The 26,298-nt window shown below is 39.8% G+C and overlaps 1 protein-coding gene across 9 annotated transcripts in view; it reads right to left on the reverse strand.

Moving 5' to 3' along the window:
• LOC139687446 (neuronal acetylcholine receptor subunit alpha-7-like) overlaps positions 1-18,245 on the reverse strand; it is a 72,774-nt gene extending 54,529 nt beyond the window's left edge. For all 9 annotated transcript variants that reach the window (XM_071584665.1, XM_071584632.1, XM_071584615.1 and 6 more), the window contains exon 1: positions 18,113-18,245. In XM_071584665.1, coding sequence (XP_071440766.1) covers positions 18,113-18,212 — 100 coding nt within the window. In that variant the 5' untranslated portion in view covers positions 18,213-18,245. The remainder of the gene's footprint in view (positions 1-18,112) is intronic.
• Between the last annotated feature and the right edge of the window lie 8,053 nt (positions 18,246-26,298).

Consider the following 26,298-nt stretch of genomic DNA (forward strand, 5'->3'; position numbering starts at 1 on the left):
TAGTTTAGGAGGACATATCGTGGAAAAAATTCTGTTCCTCCTCCGCTTTCTAATTAATTTTTTTCCCGAATTCACTGGAAACGGCTTGTTTTATAGTCTCGAATTACTCGAAAGGGTTAGGAGAGTGAAAAACTCCGTCCTTCCAATTCTCGCGGTCAGATTCACGGAAAAAGGAGTGTTTTCATTTTTATTCGTCCTGTGTCATTGGCCAGGTACAAGGAGGAAAGCTGTCCGTTTTGTGGATTTGGTGGTTTCACCGCCTCCGGGTGAAACGTGTAAAGGGACGAATTGGTGGTGGTGGCGGGTCAATGGAAAAACGTTGTGCCCCCAGGGGCAAATTCAGTGGCCTGCTCGTATCGTGACAGGATGTTCAGACTTTGGCATTTTTCCTTTAAAACTATGGAATTCAAATAAATTTAAATACTCTGCTACGCGAGTGCTCGACTCAATGTTTTTGGACGTGCGCTTACAACTTATTTCTTCATTCAGATGATCGATTGGATTTAATAACAATCGGTATGACTTCCCAATTATTTGCATATTTGTTATTTGAAGCAAATAGTGTTCAATTTGGTTCATTTATTTATGCGGTTTACAGAACGTCGGTGATTGCTTTGTAATTTAGCTCCAATTTGAAATATGAGGCTGATGTATCATTTCTTAAATATTGGACACATAAATTGCATTCTGAATGTCATGTCTCATAATGATAATTGTGCTCGTTGATTTTTGCAGAGTGAAGCAAATACCGCTCAGCAAATTTCTTACAGTGGCATCCATCTATTATTTTCATCCATCCATCTATTGTGGTTCATCCATAGATGGTAATCGCTATTAAAAATCAATCTAAAAATTAGGATGGGTGTTAACCTTTTGTGATGCGAGGTAATATGGTACATTTTTCACAGTGTCGATTAACAAAATTCTAAGTACTTTGTTTCTCACATGGAATATTTTTTACTAAAAGTAGATAATTTTTAGCTTCTAAAATTATTAGACAATTTCAATCTAAAACTATTTAATGCCAGTAATTCTTCCGTCTTCAAGGGTAAGATAATTAACTAAAATTAATCTGCATATATTTTTCTAATAGCATATAGTAAGCAGAATCATTCTGGCCAAAAACCAACTTCCATTTTGGAGTAGAGGTTAAATGTCATTTGTCTCAAAGTCCTACGCTCTATAATAAGTACACATTTAATGATTCTTCTTTTCCTATAGGACCTAGCGCTCATCAGAAAGTTCTAGAACCAAGTAAATCATAAATCCTGGGTTTAGTTGCTTGCCTGAACAATAGTAGGAATCTGATCGTGGGGCTCTGACTCTTTGTCAGAAGCCTTTGACCTCTGTCACCTTGGCTACAAAGACGCGGCAGATATTTCGTAAAACACTCGGCATACATTTTAGACGAACCGAGACTGTCCCAATATCATGTGGGACTCTGTGGATAATGTTTTTTTTCCTGCCGGCGATTCTTGATTTTTGATCCCCCCGTGCCAACATCCGAATTATTTTTATTGCACCATACCCCGCTACGAGGATTCCGCCTCAAGTGTAAGACTTTACCGTGTCACATTGGAAAATATTTCAACATATTTGGGTAGAAGAGTGGATTTTTACGTGATTTGGATGCTCTTCTCTCACCTCGACTGCCATGAGATTTTAGTAGTATTGAGATTGATTGTGTGAGTGGTATCATTTTCTTCCCTTCATTGTGTTGCCCTTAAAGGATGCCCAGAGCGCAGCACCGTCAACTAGAGTGCCAACACCGTGTGTTACGCAGTGCCTTATTTTCATCGAGATTGTCCTTGCCGGGGTGTTCTCGCTACCAATCTAAATACTCCATTGGCACATCCGAAATTTGAGCATTCATTTCACATGACTGAAAATATAAACAAACGAATGATTGACCCAATACAAACCGTTCTTTGCGTAATGAAATGAGGTCACCAAAAAGGCAGGAAATCTGAAATAGATGTGACCTGGAAATTTACCTGGAATGTGAATGATTGGCAAAATCTATAACTAAAGACTATGAATTAGAAATTTGCTTAATTTATGGAACTTAGATAATAAAAAGGGCAATTCAGTAAGTGAAACATTTATTAAGACCTAGGTTTCGCTAATTACAGCATCATCAGGTAAGCGGAACAGGTGGAACTATTAATAAGTGTGAACCAAGTGCCGCAGGACTTGCCTCATCATTATTTTGACCTGATGGCGCTGCAATAAGCAAACAATAGGTCGTAATAAATATTTAACTTGTGGAATTTACGTTTTTTTATTTCTTTTGGTGATGTTTCGTTCCCACGAAATACATGTATCACCTGAATCTTCAGATTTTACGAGTGATGGAACTGAAAATATGCATGCGTGGTTTTGAAACAAAACATCAGTGCCCAAATCCCTTAGGGAGTGCGTTGTGCCTGTAATTAACAATTATATTAATTTGCACTTAAAGTACTTCTCATTTTAAGTGAAAAACGACGATCATATTGAATTCTTGAACCGGATTTCTACAGCCATGCATTATGCACCGAAAGCGTATTCCGAGTCTTGAAAATAATTTGTATTTAGCAATGATGATTGAATATAAGGTATTTTGAAATCAATATGAATGTCAGATTATTACTTCTTTTACTGCCTGACTAATTCAAAATAACATTTTCCTTGTAGTGAGTCTACGCAAATATTTTTATGCATGGAAATTCAAAGAACCGTGATAGATGCCACAGCAGTAACTTAAACGGAGTGATACACTAAAATGCATCAAATTTAAAGTGTGAAAGCCATTCGCCTTATCCTGGATATACATTTATTTGAAAGAGAATTATTTAAGAACATACATAAGAATATATATTTGGCATATGATTTGCAATACTAGGAAAAGAGACAAAATACATGAGAAAGTTTTATAGTTCTAACTTAATATGTTAGAATGGTGGCCATTTAATAACGTGAGCTCGAGGAAGGACTGGGCTATTCTGCGGATCTTTCGAGGCATGGACCTACCCAAGGAGATGCTGGGGTCGATCATTAACATATACAGGGACACTTCCGCGACTGTGGTAATGGATAGAGTCGACTTCGCCCGGTTCCCAATCCTCTTCACATGGGAGACGGGGAGATTCACTCTGGTCACCCCAGTTCAACTGGGCTGTGCCTCGAGCCCATGCTGCGCTCGGCATTGACCATGAGAGTGATCGCTGGCTACCCTCGCGAAGGATCTATCATTTGCACCCTGGTCTATGTGGATGATATAATCCTTATCACCATGGAAGCGGGAGTGCTACGAGCCCTTCTGTACGAGGTGGGCAATACGGCATCCTAGTCTGGGCCATCATTCAATCCGAAGAAGTGCCCAACCCTGCACCTGGACTGTCCCAAATCAAGCAGAATGATTTTTTGTCACCAATGCTGGAGTGGGGTGTTTTGTGGTGGGAAAGGTAATGGGAGATCTTGGGAAAGAAACGCGACTCAGGTCATTCACTGTAGACATAGCGGATTGCTGCTAGACTCACGACAGATTCACGATGCCACTTTTCATGAACCGATGATATGCGATATAATTGTTAATTAAGCTTGGAAAATTTGGTTCGGAGACCATGACCATGATTTAGGATGCTTATGGAGAAATGTCCCAAGTGATGTGAGTTTTCTTCTTATGCAGGATGTCCCGGGAGGGTAGAGAGGAGGTTGACGATGAGGAATGCCCTGGGCATCCATCAAGAACACAGTGCGATGAAATAGTGAAAAAAAGTGAGGCACATGCTCAATTCCGACTGACCCCTCAGTATTAGGATGGTAGCAAAAGAGTGGAATATTCAGACAAACACAGTGCATTGCATTCTTACAGAAGATTTAGCCATGAGAAAGATGTGCCAAGATGGTCCCCGAAGTTCTGTCAGAAGACTGCTTTGTGTGACAATCTCGCTTTGGGTGTAACCTTTTTGAGTACCATTTTGGACCACTGGATTATGTCAAGTAGGCCATGACGAGTTGCCTGAACGAATATCCTGTTGATCCTGCCTTACAGGAAGCATCCCGCAGCTGGCGGAGGCACTGACATTGGTGCGTCTATACAAAAGGGTACTCTTATGAAGAATTCTAGTAATTTTTACTTTGATCTACAATAAACATTTCTCTCAGATTTATTCTACTTATTTTTTGGACAGACGTTGCAAATGGATAAAGTTATGCCTCAAGATAAGGAATACTAGGAGTCATAGGGACGACGAATGTTTGAACCCACGAGTGAATGTGTGAGACGAAAGTAGAGTCAAATATTTTTCAAATGTTTCGGAAGGACTCGAAGCTGGTGAGTGATAGCGATCTGGCCCCATGGCAGAAGGGTTGATGCCCCTTGTACATATTTACCACCACGAGTGGACTTCCGCGAAGTTTCGTGCATGACCAAGAAGTCCTTGGAAACGTTTGGAAAAGCCATAATGGAAACTCTAACTATACCATCTCATTGTTGTCGGGCACACAAATGGCGGTTCGCCACCTGCGTGCCTGACCGGTTCTAATACGATTATACCGACCACAGTGGGAATGGAGTGATACCAGACTTTCGCTTCGGGTCATGGACCCATCACCAAAAAGAAAGCTGCTACTGGTACCTCCCTCGACCCACGTACAAATTCTCCCCTCCCTTCACAGTAGGGGAGGCATGCAGACGGAGGTTTAGTAGTCAAGCCCGACCAAGACGAGGCAATGGAGGTGATGTGCTAATGCCCAGACAATAACCAGTAGCACTCACTATAGAAACCAGTCCGCGCACAAACAAGGACATAACGCAAGCTGCGTGCGGCTGTGAGTTGTTCGCTATGTAGGTCTCCTACCACAGCAATTGTAGAAACGATATGTAAATGCTAGCTGCTAGATTTTAGCGGATTGTAAGTGTGTGTTTTTTTACGTCGGGTTTTTCTGTTTTCATTGGACCGCTCCTTGTTCACAAGGCGTTTCGATTGGCACTTCATGCGCAGGGCACGTCCCTTAACGTGACGAGGAAACAGATTTGGACAGGAATTGTGAAGCGGCTGACGAATCGCTGCCACACGTAATTGATCCCTGCCTTATGTTCTTCCCCATGTGGACCAGGAGGCACGAGGAAGTCCTAGAAAAATGCTTACCAATACCCTGCCGTCTTCATCGAAAGTAAATTACGAGTGATTAAGACAGTAGAAGGTGACCCCAGACTCGATTTGGTGATCACCGAGATCCCAGGTGGTTTGGCCCACGTCGTGGACGTGACCATCCCATTTGAGAACAGGATGGAAGCATGTAAGGTGGCGGGTGAGATTGGCGGGAGTGGTGAAGCAGAGTGCGCTGCGGGCGCGGGCAGGGCACTCGAGTGCGTTGGCGGTTGGGTGGATGGGAGCCAGAGGACGAAAAGGTGCGGCACCAACAGAGGGCACATCCGGAGGAGGTCTCTCAACCACAATAAAGTGGTCGCGGGACATCTACGGACAACATGTCTCAGGGAAGAAGCACAATTGAGCTATGAAATTTTTTCACTGGTATTTTCACGTTTTTTGTTGCCCTAATTATTCTGCACCATGTACAAATAAATTGTTAAGGGTCTATTCCTATCTGCCGTCTTCTGGCAATTGGTAGTTATGTAATATGTTTATCAATAATAAAGAATTTCAGACTTGATCTATTGCATCTATTAATATGAGAGCAGTTAAGAAAAATTTCTTCCGGAACGAATGAGTGAATCATGGAATAAGGGAATACAAAATCAATCAATAAGCGTGGCTGGTGGTGGTGAATTTATGTTAAGAAAATAGAATCAAAATCAATTGAAGTCCATGTTTTCAGGCTCTACGTGTAGAAATTTCATGATTTATGAACAATCAAACTCTGTATTTTATTTGTTGTCTCAGGCGTAACTTTGTGGAATTTGCATAACATATTGAAATGTAATGAAATAATTGACTTTGTAATTCCACACACTTTATTTAAAAACACACGACCCAGGTTTCGACGTTGAACGTCATCATCAGGTGGTCCTCATAGAAGCACGCTGGCTATATATACCTTCTGATCATAGGAGGGGGGGGTTGGTCAGAGAGGGAGGTCGGAGGGGTAAAAAGGTTACAATGTAGCTGGGAAGAAAAGAGAATTACATTTTTGATTTAGAAGAGTGGTAGGTCTAGGAGTGGGGAGTGGGAGGGATACAAAATTTCGTTGGCAAGATCATCTTTCCAACGGACACATTTCAAAATTTCTAACTGCTCCAAAGCATCGAGCCTTTGACCTTTTTCTTCAAAATGAATAATTTTTGTCACAAAGTCACTTTTGTGATCACTTTCGATGAGGTGTTTTGCAAAGAGGGATGTTATGTTCTTATTTTTTACACATGTTTGGTGTTCTTTAATCCTTTCTTTAAATTTCCGTCCTGTTTGTCCAATATACTTTGTGCTACAATCCGAGCACTTTAACTCATACACTCCACTCCTCTCGTTTTCGGGGACTTTGTCTTTAGTGTGAGAGATCAGGTTCTTAAGGCATGAACGACTGTAAAAGGCACATTTAATTTTTTCTTTAGGTAAACTTTTAATTACTTTTTGAGAAATAGTCCCAAGATATAGTATTCTCCGCCATTTGGCAGTGGGATCTTTTACATGTTCGGGGTTGTAAATGTGGCTTAAGGCTATTTTTGTAAGTTTATTCCGGTAAAGTTTATTTATTAGATCTTCTGAATACCCATTGTTTACTGCATTTTATCTGCTCTGTATTTTATCCCAAAATTCTAATAAACTACTAATGATGCATCGAAACCTGTAGTCGTGTAATATACCATTTGGGAAAAAATACAAATTTTACTTATTCAGTGGATATGCCATTATTCTGTATAGTTTTATGCAGGGGTGATAGTTTATTTGATAGAGCGCCAGGATAATGAGCCGAGGACCAAAGTTCAATTCCGAGCGACGCCTCTGGACACCCTTGGCTTAACTCAAACTGTGTGATTTTTCGGGTTCTAGTTATTTGCGAGAAACCATAGTCAGGGCACAGGGGAAGGAACTGGTTCCCCTCTGCTCTGATGTGTTAATTTCACACGCATTTTGGTTTAGTACTAGGTTAGCTGAGCTGAGTCTATCAAAATTTGAGTCGATGACTGTGGCTGGTTTTACAATGATATAACAAAAAAGATATAAATATAAAATGAATCACTCAGAAGAAATCAGAAATATAAAACTCTAAACATTTTATTAAGTGTGGTCGACCAATCGGATACGTTTTCCCGAGAGATTGCTTTTTATTCAATTTAAAAATATGAGAAATAAATAACTTCTTTTATGAGCATTCACAGCGATTCACAGAAATATCAACTTATTTTTCGAGACAGTGAAGCTTGAAATAAACCTGGGCCAAATGTAATTAATAAATAGCACTTAATTAAGTACTAATAGTAACTAATAAGTAATTGAAAGAAATTTCTATATCTGGAAACAAGTTTTAGTTTGGTTTGAGTCGACCCAATTGTAGATGTGTTCCTATTTTTTTGTGTATAAACAATATAATTTTTATGCCACATTCTACTCATGAAATCTTGACGATGCGAGTCGACTTCTGAAGAGAACTGTCATACTCACCCGCTATTCTATCTCAGCACCAAATTTTGATTTACGTCTTCTAGCTGATTTTTTTAAAAGCAGAGAGATTCGTTCATCTGAATGAACATGCTAATATTAAATTTCGCACATGGTTGTTCATCTATTTTTTGTTTCGAACGTATATTTTCTCCTCAGGCATTTGTTTTTTTCTCATCGTGCTATTAACCTGTTCATGCCCTAGCTTCACTAGTTTCTCCCTTTAATGATTAATACCCTAAAATCCTCAGCCACATGCCTCTGTGGCGACCAGCAAGGTGATACGACTCCAGGTGTAGTGGACATTAAATGGAAAGGCGGACGTGAGCGAGATATAGACACAGCCACGAAGCCTCCTTGAGTACCAGACTTAAAAAAAATGGAGCGGAAAAAGCAGAGGAGAGAAGCGGGTGTTTGGGAGGAGTGAGAGGTGTGGGGAGGGCGGGCGAAGGGGTTAAGGGATCGAAGTGTTGGGGATGGGGTGGTATCTGCCAAAGAGGGAATGACCGAGGAAGAGAAAAAATATAAGAATGGAGTGTGTCGGCGGCGCCGTTAAAGGCCCTCGAGGAATACACCAATCAATGAAGCCATAAATAGCCCCCCGAGGATGAGAGAGTAATCGGATTTTGCTTGTGGAGTCCTAGGGAGGAGGGTAATATGGAAACATTGGCGTAATTGATAATTCATGGATGCTTACAAACATATGCAGATAGATATTCATCGGTTGGCTGGAAACTGATTCGTTGCGATTGAACCGAAGCATCGCGTAATCAAGTTTTAAAGCCATTCCAAGACCGGTGGGAAAAAATATTTTGAAAGGATTTTTATCACCAGACCTGCACCTGTGCCGAGACGGCGTGAATTTTCAATAATTTCACATTTGGACACCTTTTAGGGCACTCAATATTACGTTAAAAAATCATTTCAATAAAACCCCTTACTCGCGTTGCACCAAAAAGTTCCCCACGCAAACTCAACCGTTAAATATAATCGTTGTTAAAGATGCATTTATAAAATAAGGGGGCAAATATGTTTCGACAATGATTTGAATTAAGATTCAAAATGAGTGCAGTGCGCACGTATTAGTTTTGCGCGGGGAAGCTGCTTTCATGAGAGATCGAACATAATTTCGCATCTGCTGTCGTCTCGTGTGTGAATGAACACCAATGATCTCCTGATTAAAGGGAAAAAGGGTCGAGTGTATGATAGAGCATTCATTTGTTCGCGCCAACGGCAAATTTTCGTGTTGAAAGTAATGAGATAAAAAGGAGAGAGAGAGAGCTTGGTGTCCAGCGGGCTGAATCTTCCCATGAACTCATCACTTATTTCACACCAGCGGGAATAACCCTCTCAGCCGCCGCTTTGTGCCGCGATCCGCATTGGAATTTCGGCATGTGGCCCCTTTGAGTCGGGATCGCTGCCTAACGTGGCTATGCACGAAGTTTCGAGAGCGGTTACAATGGACGCTTCGAAAGCCGCCTCCTTTTGCATGAGCCGACCGCCCCCTTATGCCTAAGGTCACCTAGACGAGACCATAGCGCTGCGGTCGGCGCATTTGACGCTATGCGGCAGTTTCCCCATTTCTCTGCCCCCCCCCCCCAACCCAATACCAGTGCGCATTTTCGCCCGCAGGGCGGCGTTGTTTGCCATTGAAGATCATTATCTTATTGGTGACGACGAGAGATGAAATTTTCATCAACGTCTCCATTCAATTAAATTGAGAAAAGGAATTGACTGCGAGGGAAAACTCAAGAGCTTACGAACAGATTGAACTAGATTGCTGCAAGGGTGGGAGTTGACAAGGGAGGAATAAGGGATGCCAGTCTAGTACATAGTAATTTCAACCACATGCAGCGATCATACAACCCCATCCTCCCGTGAAATTTTACTCCTAGGACCCCGGGAAGGCACAAAACTGCCTTTCAAAAGCAACCCAAATTCCATGTATGGTGTTGTGGGGCTATAACGAACGTTCAATGTCTGAGGCATTCGAGGGCCACGTGTGAAAACCATTGTCGGATCATTGTTTCGTTGAAAGAAACATTCAAAATTGAGTCTGCCCGTGATATATTGCATGAGAGAGAGAACATTTATACAAGAGATGTGTTGTATAATAAATTAAAATATAATTACGAAATAGAGAATGATTGCGAGATGACCATCTGCAGAGAGGCGGATATGGGTTCTATCTGGAACGATTGCGTTAAATTATTCCCAATCCAATTCATTTCCTCGTGATTTACCACGAAATATATATATATATATATATATATATATATATATATATATATATATATATAATATATATTTTCCCTCTATGAATGCTCAGTAGAACTTTAATTTACGGTCTGTAACCCAATGGATAAAATAACAGGATCATTAATGAGGCTATCACCCTGGAATGAGTGCCTTCCAGTTTAAATTCAAAGGAAGTGCGTAGGTGCGTGCACATCTCTACACACACTCAAGTGAAATACACATTCGCAATTTAAAAACTATTTCTTAATATTCTATTAAGTCTAGTATGTAATTTTTACCTGCGGAGAGAAATTATTTTTCATTCAAGGCAGGGGTCGATTTTTCTTTCTTGTATGCGTTTTTTTTATTATTTTTTGTCCAATTTGAATTTTCCAAAAAACTGATCTATACAAGGTGAGCTCAGGTCCTTTATTGATTCTATACTCATGTAAGCATGAAATCTTTATGATGAGATTGCGAAAAGTGTTAATTTTAAAAGATAGTTTTACGTCTCTTATGAGAGGGTAGGTTGAAAACTAATTCACACATGCTTGTAGACCACAAACAAAATTACCTTCAGAAGCACCCCTGGTGGCATGTGGATGTAACATCCCCGTCAACACGCATGCGCAGGTTTGAGGTCGTTACATTCACCAAATAAATAGACATTTATGAACGGCAAGTATGATATAATGAGGTTACCCTTACCGTAATAGAGACGCAATGGGGGTTTTGAATTTGAAAACAAATGAAGATTCTCATATCATAATATTTAATTTTTTATGAAAACCTTGAATGACTATGAAAAATGCTAAAAATGATTCTTTTGAAGACTATGATATTTCTTGTTGATCTTTAGCAAATAACACCTGTGATGAGGGCAATAAGCCATGACGGTAGGAATGCGTAAATAGGTTAGTTATTACGAAATGGAGTATTTCGAACGCGTAGAATATGCTGTGGAACAATTCGCTATCCTACCGATTGGAGACAAGAAGGCCTCAAAAGAGACTCAGGGGACAAAAATAATGCAAGGGTGGTGTGAAAATTTCAACTCAAACTCATTGCTTGTCGTATTGAGGTGATCTTTCGAATGGAACCAGTATTTTAGGATATCTGTGAATATTTTAGAAGCTCGTTCAGTTTTGTTGCCACCTCATATAATTATCAGATTTCAATAAAAATATTTTTCTATACTTTTTGAACAATATAAATATGGTTCATGAGCTGATAAATGATAGTTTTACGAGATGGGGACTACTAATGTAAATCAAATTTACTAATGAACTATGCACACATTACTAATGAACTTGACTCAACAATCGTTGAAAAAATCCTTGGAGAGTTATTCTAGTGGAGGGAAATCGGTCGTTTTTTCGATATAACATAAGATTTGTAACAAATCAAAATATGATTTTTCCATCTAAAATTAACGAGCGTATCTCTACGAGGAAAAAATCTTACTTCGTGTTCTAGTATGCCTGAAAGGACAAAATCATGGAGTTATCGCACTCTTTAGGTATTTAATATGAACGGTAAAACACAAACCATTTTTAAACTAATATATATTTCTCAGAAACTTTGAGGGAAAAGTGCGATTTCTGGAAGGACTGATCATAACGTTATTAGTAGAATAGAAATATTAAAATAATTTTCTAATAAAATAGATCATTTAGTCATTTTAAGGTAGGATTTAAGATAAGATAGTTCAAATAGTTGAGAAATTCGAATTTCTGTTCTTCGGATAGAGTTCGGGAAAAAGGGAAATCAATTGGGATGCCAATATTTTTCTAGTCGGTAGAAGTGCTTGAGAGCTAGGTGGTCAAGGTTATTAATCTATAATGATGACTTGTTTCAACTTTTTATCGAATATACATAGACCAATTTTGTGTACACAGAGTATTATTCTTCGAGGGTTTGCTTATTGTGGCGTTGTAGAAATTATTAACTTTGCGCTCTATAAATAATATTGTGGGAGATTCCTTTTCGTGCTGTTATATTTCCCTCATTTCAATTCAAAGCTATTTTTTAATTTCTTTCCCAACCGATAGTGTATTATTAAGTTATATGAATGTTAATATGAATCTGACACACTGAAATAAATGGAGAGAATTTAAGGAATTCACTGTTTATTACTGGAAACATTTCAAGGCAATACACAAGTTCTAAAACGAGAATTGATTTCAATTATAGAAATGCATATAGTTTTCGTATGAATATCTTTTTAAGTGGGAAGTTAATATGTATCTGTTCCCAATGTATTGACCCTGTCAGCAAACATAATCCTGCAAAAATCCACTCGCAGAAACTATTGGTTCTTAGTTTCAACAACTTTTTATATCCATTTGCTAAATAAAATGTATTATTTGACCCAATATTTGAAACCCAATACGGTTTCAAAAACCTTTCGTTGACATCAGGTATCAAAAATGTCTGTGATCCCGCCCATTTGAAAAAGTATGATATTGTAAATATTTTTTCCCAATTATTTCTGAACCCAAATTAATTTTTTCATTCTATTATATATGATTTACTTTCTAGTGTGAATTTTCAGAGGAAAGTTTACGGTTTTAACAAAGATTTTCCGTTATTTGATCACAGGAATATTATTGTACACATATGTGTATAAAGTCTTTTGGAATGTATATGAAACTGTGTATCTATTGATTTTGAAAGGCTTATTAGTGGTAAATACACGCCAAAGTTTAAAAAAGGCCTATGTGACGCATAAAAATAACAATGAACACTACCTAACTGGTGCTAAAAAGTATTGTTAATTCATCATTTAATAGGAGTCTGTTCTGAGGAGTATTATCCATGGATTCGTTGAAATCTGCAAGAATAATTTTTGGGGCAAGTGATAAATTTATTTAAATCATTAAGTGGACCTTTTATAAAAATCAGATTTTGGGTTCTAGTGTTGGAGTTTTATTTAATTTCCCTTGTGCTCAGCTCAGTGGGCAGTTCTGCCGCCTTCCAATTCTAGGGTTGCGCCCACCGCTTTGCTTCTCATCGCTATCGCTATCCTCGGCGCGATTTTACTCAGCAGCAAATTAAGCGATCGTAGATCATTCGACTCTGCTTCTGTAATTCGTAGCTGCGCGGGAAAAAAAATTTTGAGTCCCTTGGGGCATTTAAAGAACGGCCATAGAATATTTGATATCCATCGACTCGTTAATCCCTGTGAGGTCAGCACACGTGCGTTATGAAGATCGATAATGCTGGATCCACAATGCAAAGTTAAATTATTAAATTCTGACAGACGCAACGTGAAAAGTCATTATATTATCTCAAGTACCGTGAAGCTTCAAAAATCTCCTCCTATGAACGAATATATCTTTTATTTCAGCATAATTTTAGTATTCATGATGTTTTAATCATATTGCGTTGCATGTATTTGCATCATAAACGTATTTTATCTCCAGTCGAGCACATGCTTCAAACGTTTTGAGCAAGTTTTCTTTCCCTATATTTTTTTCATTGTTGCCAAGCTGCCTGTCAACAGATAATTTGCCATTGGTATCTGATTTCTTGGACGGCTAACACAGTAAAATAACATTCCTGTTTGATTTAAAGGTTCACAATAGACAAACAGAATAGGGAAATGTGAAGAATAATTTAATTACTTTGAATAAACAAGGACGGGCTAGCGGTAATGACAAGCCGAAATCAATAAATGTGTTCAAGTTGAATTGCATGTATTCAATGGAATATCACATTGTACCGAAAACAAGGAAAAGAAATGAAGTTAATAGAAAATATATTTGGTAACCATTATTTAGAATCAAATTGTTGTACGGAGAGAAGAAATGGATTTACCCGGATGACCTTCAAACGCTCTTTCTTTGCTTTTCAAATGGCTTCACGGAAAAATAAGTGGTACATTTTTCTTTTGTTCGTTAATTACGTTCATGGAAAATATATGGTTGAGATGCAATTTTGATTGCATTTGTAAATTGATGAAATGTTACCCAACTTTTTTTTTACCAGCAGAAAATCACGTCGCAGATGGCGTACAAATTGACCTAAGCTCCAAGGCCCACGAATGACCATTTTATTTTACTCGCAGCATCATTCAATAAGGCACGCAATAACGAGGTTAATAAACATTTAAACCATTTAAAATAAATGAACCCACGGCATGGAATACGTGACTGCTGGAGTCCACGCATAAAATTGGAACTCTTTTCCGTTATTCATGAATTGCAGACACACACACTCTCTCTCTTTCTCTCTCTGAAGCCCTCTCTCTGTCCCTCAATACCCACGTTCCATTATGCCGCCTTGTAACACAATTTTCCGCGAATGTATCCCGAAAGCCGTATGCACGAATATGACAGCCCGGCAAACTAACCACACGCAGTTTAGGCATAAAATGGGCTATACAGAATGGCACACGTTCCGTAGCACCTCCATACGCCGTAGTCCAATTAAAAAGGAGGGAAAAAGAAGAAGAGGAACGGGAGGAGGGAGGTGGAGGAAGACCCTTTAATTTAAAGGATGAAAGGAAGTAGATGGCGGAAAGAGGAGGACCAACGGGGGTGTGCAAAGGGGAAGGGGGTCAACGAGGGAGGGCGTCGGAGGGGACGAAGAGAGGGAACGAGGGTGGGAGGGGTGGGTGCTTTGGGCGATGGTGTGTGTGTGTGTCTGTACGAGCATGTGGTGAGGGAGCAAGGGAACGGGGATGGGGGGAGTGGCGTGGAAGGACGTGCGGAGGGTGGAGGCGAGGGTGCGGGGAAGGGCGTGGAGTAGGAATTGACGGGAGCGGTAGCGAAGGGGTTAGGTGCGGGACGTGGAGTAGTTGAGGAGGCGGGGTGTCGGCGTGTGGGGTGAGGGTTGGGGTGGGGTTGTTGGGGGCGGGAGGGAACCCAGGGGCGGGGTTTAAATGGGAGAGGAAGGAGGGGGCGGGAGGGAAAGGGGGCGGTAGTCAAGGTGGCGGCGAGGGAGTCGGATTGCGGAGGAGGACGGTCTGGGGTGGGCTTAAGGGAGAAGGGTGGGCGAAGCGAGAAATAAAAAGGAGAAAGGGACTGGGGAGGGTGTGCAGAGTTGAAAGAGAGAGAGGAAAAAAAACGAAGTTTGCGGAAATGGATATAGGGAGCCGTCGGCGGTTGAAGGACAATGTGTTGGGGATGTACAAAAGAATGCAGCCACGAGGGTGAAAAGGAATTTAAAAAAAAATACTAAATCGAATCTCAATCTCTTGTCGATAGCCTCGGCCCCTGGTAACACCGCAATGCAAACAACTTGCCTGTCACGCGGGTCACCCTGGATTCAGGGAGATGAAGGGATCTTGGATTTTTTTTTGAAGAATCCGAGAATTGATCTCCGGAAAGGGGAGCACTGGTCCGAGATCTCTCCCCCGAGGTATGAGATTTTAGGGAGATCATCGATGATCATGCTCCCTATTGATGAAAGAATAATGAAATTCAAGTGTTCGTATCCATATTCTCTCATTTAACCCCCACATTCCAGGCAAAGCGTCGGAAGTAACCTTCAGAGTGACTAAGCATTTGATGATTTTGTTATTTACCTTCGTATAGGACAAATGACACTATTTATTTTGGAATGTTTTTTTGAATTTTGAACCCATTTAGCAACTTGAAAAGTATTGGGCATGTAGTCGAATACATATGAAAATTAAAAAAGGGGGGAGCATTCTACTTTTGAAGTAGTTCCTCTGATGGTTTTAATTGCTAAGTTTACTCGAGAAATTTGTCCTAAATTTCCATGGCTGGTATTCGATGAGGTAAGGAGCAGTTGAGAAAATGATTGCGTGTATCGATGCAATCTAGGCGTGAAAATCGAGTGGACGCAGCGATAGAAAAATTTTACATCTCAACTTGATGCTTATTTTGGACTAAATTTTCTTGAAAATCATTCAGGAAGATCCCTTCCTTCTTATTGCACTGTGTATTGGATCATAGATTGTTGATGTTTTCTAATTACTGGCAAAAATAATGTCAAGTATCATTTTGAGAAAATGAAGATGTTGCCAATGCAAGAGGAATCAAGGAACATTTTTCAAAATGAGAGGAAAATTGATTATTAAGTTTAATATTGAAAAAAAACATGTGTATCAAAATGTAGCAAGAAAAAATCTAAATGAATCACTTTTGTCAACATTTAAGGTAATGAATCCGGAGAGTCAATACGAGAATATTATTTTGAAAACCACAGAGACTAGTGAATATAATATTATCTGAAAAATGAAAGGTGGAAATATGAAAATCACAAACAATTTAATATTCAAGGATATTATTATAACTTAGTGTACATGTTAATAATAATGTGGCTACAATTATATCTTCATAATTGAAGTTAAATTCAGGGCATTCTTTTATATATTATTTTGCCTGATCTCTTTCAGTATTTTTTTGCTTGGTTAGTTCTCCTTTTAATATAATTTGTCACAAATATACAACTTTACTTTGCTCCATGATTATATCTGTTATGCGCTGACCTATTCCATGATTGATTCCTGGGTGAATTGTTGGCATACAAAATAGCCACAAGGCGAATGCGAATAATACATTCAAGTAAAGTAAGATTTTATTTTATTTGTGATGCACAAATGATTCGATTGCCCAAATTAACCCATACCCTAAATTCAATATGAATTAATGTAAATACATACATTCTTAATGGAGTTTAATTTGCATTCTGTATGATTATTTTTTTCATTTTTTTTCCGGGCTTTTTATTATTTTTACACACCCATTTGGATCTCACGAAAGAATATTTTAATATTCCAAGGGAAATGGGTTACATGAGTTGTTTTCCTATTTTTTTAGATCCTATTCTTTAAATTTAATTGTCCTCATTATCAAAAAATATGGATACATAGACAACATCAATTGCATAGACCTTTGTTTTGGAGAATAATTTCATCTTGTTATCTCATCAGATTTCAATCGATAATTTCACATGATATTTATTTTTCAAGCATTAATAACTATTCAAAACGTAAAAAAAATATAGGGATACATTTTAGCTTACTATGGTATATTTTTTGTGAACTATAAACACCTTTTAAGTTTGTTGTCTCTTATATCAATTCAGTTTTGATATAATATCTATTTGTTCGTTTATAAAATATCCTGAAAATATGAAGAAGTCGAAAAAGACCTAGTTTTTATTCATTGCTAGACCTGCTACGATTAAATTCAAAAAACAGACCATACCGTCAATTTTGAGCGCCATTTTAATCACATACACACAGTAAAAATTCAAATGAGGATATCTATACAGTTCCGACTCTCGCATGCCTCGGCGGCATATTTTTGTTCAAATATTCTGAGCAGCTTATACCGCTCGCAATATTCTGCGAACATTTCAGAGAAATATCGATCTCATGTGCGAAGGGAGAGAGCGAGAGAGAAAGAGAGGGAGAGAGAGAGGGAGGGAGCTCCGCTATACCTTCCTTTCGCCATTCGCAGCAAGAAGCTTCTTTGCTTGTGCGCGAAAGAGAGGCAGAAAGAGAATGGAGGAGAGGGGTAGAGAAAGAGGGAGAGAGGGTAGTGACACAATATACACATACTATACACATGCTATACATATAATATGCACGCATACGAAAATACATGCATGTATATATGTATTTATATTTATGACCACGACGAGTCCAAGAGAGTGCAGTCGAGAATTTCCAAGCTTCGCTTCCAAAGGAGGTGTTATTCCCTTCCCACTCGCCCCCTTCCGCCATCTCGCAGAAATGCGTCCCGATCACATGAATTGCCTTCATCCGTTGTGCAACAATTAAGGTGGGTGTGTCCTGCCTCGATTGGCTGTATCGATTTTTTTTTCAAAGCAATCAATCACAGTAAACCACGGGAAAGGAATAGATTTTTCGCAACCGAAGGGCGTTTTCTTTTTCTTATTTCTTCTTAATAAATTACGCATTACATTCTAAGGTACTCGACTGTTTGACTGCAACTCTCGCAAAGGTTTAAGGAGGTCGTCTGCGCGTCCCACTGGGGTTCCCGCGGAAGGAGATCATTTTTATTACCCTGAAGCGATCCTTGGGGGAGCCTCCCCCACGGGAGAAAAAGGGTTCGCCCGTGGAGGGTTCGTTTATCGCCTTCCTTTCACCGCGTTCCTCTCGCCGCCGTGACCCCCCCTCCGCCCCCCTCGGAGCGTGCCAAGAGTCTTTCCGCGCTTTTGGTTTTCGGGACCGCGGCAAGGGGGGGCGGGGGGGGCTGGGGCAGGGTGGCGGGAGAGGGTTTTTGCGTGGAGAGTGCGAAGGTCCCCCTAATCTTTCAGGAGGGGCTTACCTTGAGGAAGCAGGAGCAGCAGGACGAGGAGTGAGACGAGCACCTCGGCGCGGGCCTCGGGGTGGCCCGGCCACCCGGAGGGCACCCTGGAGGCACCCATGGCGCCCCCCTCCTCTCCCCCGGGACCGCTCGACCGTCCACACCTGCCCTACCGCCTCCGCGTCCTCCTCCCGCCGTCCAACCCGACGCCGCCTCCCGACTCCCTCAGCCCCCTTGCTGCTCGGACCGCCGCAGGTGCACCACCACCACCGCCTGGCTTATTCGTCATGTCTCCGCGCACCATGCAGCAGCTGCGAGCACCATCAGCGCGCGGCCCTGCCTGCACTCCCGGGATGCAAGGACCTGCTGCCTCCGTCTTCTGCCTGGACTCCCCCTCTCTCTCTATCTCTCTCTCGCACTCTCTCTCTGCCCCCCTCACCCATGCCCCCCCGCCCCCCCCCCTCTCCTCCGGATTCTACTCCCCTCTCCTCCCTCTCTCTCCCTCACCCTCCCCTTCCCACCCCTCCCGCTCTCTCTCTCCCGTTCGCGTTGGCGGGCTCGGCCGCGAGGAGCGCCACCGTCGCGGGGGCTGCGCAGTGGACTCGCGGTGCGAGGGGCGGCCGCGTTGGTTCCGGCAGACGGCGACATCTGGGTGCGGGATGGAGACGTTCCTTTCCGGCCCGGAGGAGGGGGGGCGTTGCGGAAGGGGTAGTGGAGGAAGGAAGGAAGAGGTGGGTGGGGGTCGGGGGGCCATATTCCACTCCCCCCTCCTTCCCTCCCATCCTTTAAGAAAGGCGGATGCAAAACGACAATGGATAGGCCCGAGAGCAGGTGCAAGCGGGGGTGGGTTGGGGTGGGAGTGGATGGGGAGGCTATACATGCCTCCGCAGTAATTTTCATCGGCTTCGTGGAAAAGGAGACGCCGTCCCGGGCTAACTATGAAGCAATTTGTTCCTCCGGTATGGAGATTCAAAAATATTCATCTCCTTTGACCAATGAGATAGTTAAATTTTTTTTTCAAGACGGAGTTATCTCTCGCGGATCCGAATAGTTTTTGTTTTGGGTGCCATTATCGCGTTTAAATATTTAGGGGCGAATCATTGCGACGGTGCCCGAGGCGGACTTTGGACCAGAATCGGTGGAATGGCTCCAAATCTCTATGCCGACCGATCTAATTCTACGGGCTTGATAAAACACCAGTTTGTTTTTAGGGGGGGCGGGGTGAAGGCCGTGGTTAATTAGCAGGATGTTGAATGTGGAAGGAAAAATGACTCCAAATATAAAGGGAAGGTTTTTTTTAATTTTTGAGCAGTTTATCGGTAATCCTTAATCGGCCTTATCATATATTACGCTCAATAAAATATGCATGGAAAATTGATTTTAATGAATTTCGCGAAATAATAGGTAGGGGCATTCCTCCTCTGAGTTGTTCCGAATTTTAAATATTTTTATGCTCTTGCTTACTCTATTTGTGTAAATATATGTAAGAAACTCAACTGGGAAGATGAAAGTATTCACCCAAAACGACCTGTTAAACTTAGAAGACACCGTCTTAAAAAAACTCATAAAAGAGAAGATTTTTAGTGTCTCATATAATAAATTTAGTAAGGTATTTATTTAGTGAATTTTTCAGTCAGATTTTGCGGAAAAGTAATATTTCACTCCAGAGATTTTTCACTCTTTATCATGGATTCTAAATTAAGAAATTCTGATTCTCTTACGAGAAGATGGAGTATTTGGAATGGAATTGTTTATGCTCTCGTGCATATTGCATTTTATTGCTTCTTTGAAAAAATCATTAATATATTTTTTTAACATTTTAAATTAATTTTGAGACAGAAGCTTTATTTACATTAAGGAAGGACGCGATGGAAATGAGATCTTGGAATTAAAATCTATCTGGTGTGCTTATACGTTGGTCAATTTACCTACTACCTTACCAGGGGAACAACGAGACTTTATATAATGGAGCTTCCTTTTCTGTTCCTTGACTTATTATCAAATTGGCTGAGTACAAAGAAATGCCTATTCATCTAATGTATTCAATATCATTTCGAAGAGTGCCACTTGCATTTTCATTATGGGTTGTGCATGAAAATTTTATAATGTTAATATCCCAGGGCCGAGAATCTACCTCGGAAGAAAACAAATTATAATAGAAAGTTGAAGGAGAATTCTCCCATCATCAAAGAGTAATTTGAAAATGGTGGAAAATAGTCCATTTTTTTCGTACCTGTAATTCATGATTTTATTGCTTTTGGATGTGAAAAGTTAAGGCTAAGTATGTGAAAACATTTTTGAAGAGAGTATGTCATTGGGATTCTTATGTCTATGAATGCACTCTGTTATGGAATGTTGACAGACAGTTGACTTTCGCCCTTGTCAAACTGTTTGGTACGGTACCTCTAAAAACCTCATGTCAAACGTTTATTTGTATGTTTTACCCATGATATTTTTTACAGATTTTCTACTGAGGGGTAGGTAATTGCGAAAAATGTATCAATCCAAAGTTCAGTCTTGATCCAAAATAAAGTATTTGGTTGCGCAAAATGCATTAAAAAGATCCTGAAAAAAAGAAGAAACAACTTGATGCAAACGAGAGCATTTCCGGCATTAAACGAGAAACAGGATTGCAGTGCTGTTGGATAGAGCGTCGAGCAAAGCGGATGGACATTCATTACATCACCCTCGGGGCACAAATTTGATTACTAGCGAAACAAGCATCGCGGGCAGGATGCTCTCCGTTGATTCACTCCTATGTACAAGGGGATCTCTTACGTCCAGTGGCTGCTTCATTTCGAATTAGATATGATGATATGGGAAAAAGAAATCCGACAAGGAAAATTCATTTCAATTGCGTAATGTACCGTATTGCACCTTCTTTTTAACTGTGGGCACATAAATCCGTATAATATCGATGGCTTAACGACTCTGATCCCTATGGACACCTAAAAAGTTTATGGGTACTACGGCCATTTTATGAGAAATCGGATTTACGAGAAACCTGCAACCTTATCGCGCTATCAAATTAACAGTTAAGCTGAGGGCGACTATTTATTTTGTAAGACATGAGAAAAAAATCAAAATTCAAGATTCAGGTAATAAATTATACCATAAATTAGTATCATTTAGATGAGTTGGAGGTGGGAAATGTTTGTAAAATTATGCCATTTCATTATCCTTTGAGATTAATGCAATATTAATTATTCTTGCGTTCAATACCTATTAAGTATGATATGCCATAACATAGACACGAATGTTTAGTGATAGTATGTATTGATATGGGTATGAGGGACTGAAATGAATAAATTCATTGGAAATATCATGAATTTTATTTTAGCATTATCCGTATGCAGTATGAAATCTTGATAGTTATGTCCTGCTTTGCCATCAATATTAAGATCTAAAATTTTGATTAAATGAAATTTATTGAATTAAATATGATGCAATTGTGGAAATAAAATAAAACAGACAAGATGTACGATATGGCAAACATTTCGTGTTATCCTCTACAAAAATTCACAAATAACTCGTGTAAATTTGTATTTTTGAAGACTATTCTTGACACTGCATTCAAAAACTATCGGTAATTAAATCTATGATTTACTGATATTTAAATCTAAGAAAAAATAAATAATACGCTGTAATATTCACGCAAAAGAAGATACGGCATCGGAAAGATGGAGTAAACATAAACTACTGTTTTTCTCCGGTCAGTACTGAATACTGGTCTCGTTCTTTCGTTTTTAAGACTCTGCTTAAAAGTAATAAGTCTGCCATAAGTAATACTAAGCTCTGAAAATGTTATCGTCACCAGAATCGAATTTGAGCCACATGTACATGTCACAATTATTACAAAAATAATATACACCATTGCTAGAAAATATGGATAGAGAAAAATCTTGTTGCGAGGTTAGGAATTTAATAGTGCTTACTGAGTACACTTCAATGACTAATAATTCACTTCAAGAGTTTAAAATGTTTAATGGAAACATCTAGTTAAACACTAATCATTATAGCAAGCATGTACGTCATTGATTTCGTAAAATTCATGAACAATATAGCTTGCAGAAAGAAACATTTGTGAATATACACACACACACATATATATATATATATATATATATATTTTATTCCTTAAAGAATTAACCATTATTCTCGACCAATGGCTGTAATAGCTGAATGAATTATTTATTATTCGAAAAAGAATCATACTTTTTATAGCGCTTTCTGTAGATTAAACATTATTATTGGTAATCAATGGAAAAGTCGAAGATTAAAATAAAATAATTGCTCATAAAAATTTTATTTAGATGTACAGATTTAGTCTCCTATGATTTGGCTGAAAAATAAAGAGACATGTTTTTTTGCAAATTATTGCCCATTCGTATAAAAAACGTCAATCCTAACAAGATGCTGCAAGAAAAGAGACGCAAGTTGCCAAAAGCTCCCCAAAATTAACACTACAGCACACTTCTTCCCTCTGCCACACTTAGGACACACAGAGTAAGAGCTTCCTGAACGAACGGAGGAATTATCCCCCCGTTTCCATTCCTACGCCCGGAGAAGAAGTCAACCTTCTTGCGGTGAAGGCGACCCTCGGGAAATCCGGTACACTCACTCCATTATTGCTAACCGGCATTTTTACTAATGAATTTCGTCTATACACCCCCGTGTTATCATCCAGTACTCTACTTTAGCTTATTTCGTCAAAATCAAACTCGAGTCGAATATCTAAGGACAAACCTCGAGGACGTTAAAGTTCAGCAGGGTAAAATAAAACGAGGACCGCAAGGGTGGTTCTGGGGTTGAGTGAGACGAGGGTTCACAGCCGTGGGATCGGCATTTTCGGGGGTTATTCAAAGGGTCGCGGGGGTGGTGGTGCCCCGGAAGTCAGGAGACGGAAGTGGCCAAGCGTATGAAGTGTGTGGTTTTGGCCATCTATTCCTGAGAGCGGAGGCGTGCGGCCAGGGCCCCGAATCAAATTGCGGCCACCCATTACTTCCTCCTCGATGGACTACTTTTCAATCCACACACATTTTTATTTCACCCACGGAATTGGTGTACTCGGGTCCCAAACTTCTAAGTTTTAGCGTCAAAGCTTGAAGATAAAAATGCAAATATCCCTGCAGTGCCAATGCCGGTGAAATGTTAATTCTGTTGGGTCCCTGAAAGTGAATGATCATGAATGGACTGCATTTTTTATAAATTAGCTTTGGTAATTTGTACTCATAAATATGAAAATGTATTTATACATACAAATGAAAATAAAGTTTCTTCAAACTTGATTTCTCTCCACTAAATAATTATATTAGGATTAAAACCGTTAAGGAAATTATAAAAAAGTTAAATTTTCATCTATTTTAAATATTGTTCAATTGGCTCTTCGAGCATCCTTATAATGTACGAGATATGTCTTCCACAGTATACCTTTTTTTCTACACACTGGTTTAGGAAATTGTTTTTATCGAGCTGAGAGCGTAGCAAATAGTAATTAAACATGCATATTAATATGAGTGATATTGTTGATTTATTTTTGAGGGGTTATATTTTCGAGGGATTTTTATTTTTAAATATTATTTATTCTCCTTCACATCAACAAATATGGATGCTCTGATCAAAATGAATTCAAATTCACTGCAATGCACTGTGCAATGCAGTTTTAAAATGTTGAAATTACGAGTATAATGCTAGTAAGTGTATGGTGAATATCATATATTTTTAAGTTAAATAATGCGACGAACTGTGCTCATATCTCAAGAACGATGAGCCGCCAACATTTTCGTTCTCCGTATACATATACGGTTGAATGGCAGTTAGACTCTGGCTGTGAAAATTTTAAGAGATTTGTATTTTTACAGTTACATGATCCTTAAAATTCTTAAAACATTTCACTGTTTTTCCGTAACCAATCAGTTATTTTTAAGAGGTTACAAATAATAGAACGATTGATAAAATAAGGTTCAAAGGGTTCTTTGCATCATGTTCTTCTTTGCGTGATCCTACATACGTAAAAATTATCTCAATCAGATGAATGAAAATGTTTGCATAGAATATTGAACACCCAAAAAATGTTCCAACGCTGAGAATGCGTCGTATTTAAATTAATTATTCATTGTTATTTCACCGTAAAGAGCAACTATAACTACAAATGTTCTTGTCAAGAAAAGTGTAGTTAAAAGCATTACAAAGAAAAAGGAATTTTTTTATTCAATCGTTCTTAATAAATTATAGCACCAACGTGAAGTAGATTAAAAAAATGAAATATCATTCGTGGTCAATTCATATTTCATGAAAAAATATGGTTTTGGCATAGGTTATAATTTTTATAAGCAGATATTACGGGATTTATTATTGTAAAAGGAATTTCACGCATTAAAAAATATTGTATATAATTGTCGTGTTACTACTTACTGAGAGAATGGAGAATAAATTGTAAAGGTTTTTCTCACAGGAACTTGTTTTGTACAATAGTTCAAAATGATATTGCATTTTAAATGCTGCAATGCCATTAGAGTTTACATCCGGTAAAATATAACAGGAAAGTATTAGCAATAATTTGTTTTGTTTTAGAACAATTTTATAATTTTTATAATAAGTGAACGAAAAATATTGTTTATAATTAGAACTGATTGAAAAATCAATCTAAAAAAACACCTTAATTAATGAGTAAAAATCGTCATTGGACTCTTCAGTATCTCTTTTTGTCGCTTTCTATGAATTGAGTTGAAGGACTAATGTATCAGCGCAAGATTTATCAATGGCGCACGGTGGAGAAGCTTGGTTGCTGGCCCGGATCTATATTTGACAGGCCGCATGCGTGGGTCTCCTGCCTGTCAAAGGAAAGATGGAGGTCCATCCGTTAATGGAAGAGCTAAATACAAACGAAGAGCCATTAGTGCGGGCATCGGAAATGTGAAATGGCACGCCCTCAACGCAAAAGTCACCCCAGATGGGCGGCGGCGAACATCGGGAGGCGCGCGGCCGGGCTGCGTCGCGTGCCTAGGAAGCAGATTGTCTTTAAGGCTGCTCTCACTTTTCTTTCCTCCTTTCACCTTCCTTTACAGCGATAGATTCATTCCCTCCCTCTCGTATCTAAGTCAATAATGACCAGTTCCGGGTCCTAAAATTGTACTCACACAAAAACAAAAGGGTGCGGGGTATATGTATATTTTTTATAGCCCATGGCCTCTTTCACTCTGTTTGCTATTGAATAACACGGTATTTCCCGAGACGAATTTCTTAGCTTTGTTTTCTATGCATAATTGAGGATAGGGTACGCAAGGTTAGCCGAGCCATTGGAGTACCCGTGCAATGTAAAACTTCCCCTGCGAACGTTTGAGGGAGCTCTACTGATTTGGCGAATTTGCTCAGCGATGCGCAAATCTACGGGAACTGTCCCAGAAATAAGAAGAATGATTTTTTGCCTCCAATGCAGATGACTTAAGTGGAGTAATTCGTGGTGGGAAAGGTAATGGAAGATCTTGGGAAGGCAACTGACCCACGATAGTTCACTGTGGGCATTTAGAGTGTGCGGATTGCTGCTTGACTGGACCCCTGTTCGACGGTCACGTCACAGATCCACGATGGCACTTTCCATGGAGCAATGATATGCGATAAAATTTTGTTTTAAACTCGGGATATCGGGTTCGGAGACCATGGCCATGGTTAAGGATGCTTATGGAGAAATGTCCCAAGTGATGAGAGTTTTCTTCTTATGCAGGATGTCCCGGGAGGGTAGAGAGGAGGTTGACGATGAGGAATGCCCTGGGCATCCATCAAGAACACAGTGCGATGAAATAGTGAAAAAAAGTGAGGCACATGCTCAATTCCGACTGACCCCTCAGTATTATGATGGTAGCAAAAGAGTGGAATATTCAGACGAACACAGTGAATTACATCCCTACAGAAGATTTAGCCGTGAGAAAGATGTGCCAAGATGGTCCTCAAGGTGCTGCCGGAAGACTGCTTTGTGTGACAATCTCGCTATGGGTGTAACCTTTTTGAGTACCATTTTGGACCACTGGATTATGTCAAGTAGGCCATGACGAGGTGCCTGAACGAAGATCCTGTTGATCCTGCCTTGCAGGAAGCATCCCGCAACTGGCGGAGGCACTGACATTGGTGCGTCTATGCAAATAGGTAAACACCAGGCTGTTTTTAGTACCTTAAACAGGCTAGTATCCCTTCTGAAGAGACTACCTCAT

Source organism: Hetaerina americana, unplaced genomic scaffold, assembly GCF_022747635.1.
Source record: "Hetaerina americana unplaced genomic scaffold, ioHetAmer1.1.p SCAF_1, whole genome shotgun sequence".
In the NCBI taxonomy this organism is placed as follows: Eukaryota; Metazoa; Arthropoda; class Insecta; order Odonata; family Calopterygidae; genus Hetaerina; species Hetaerina americana.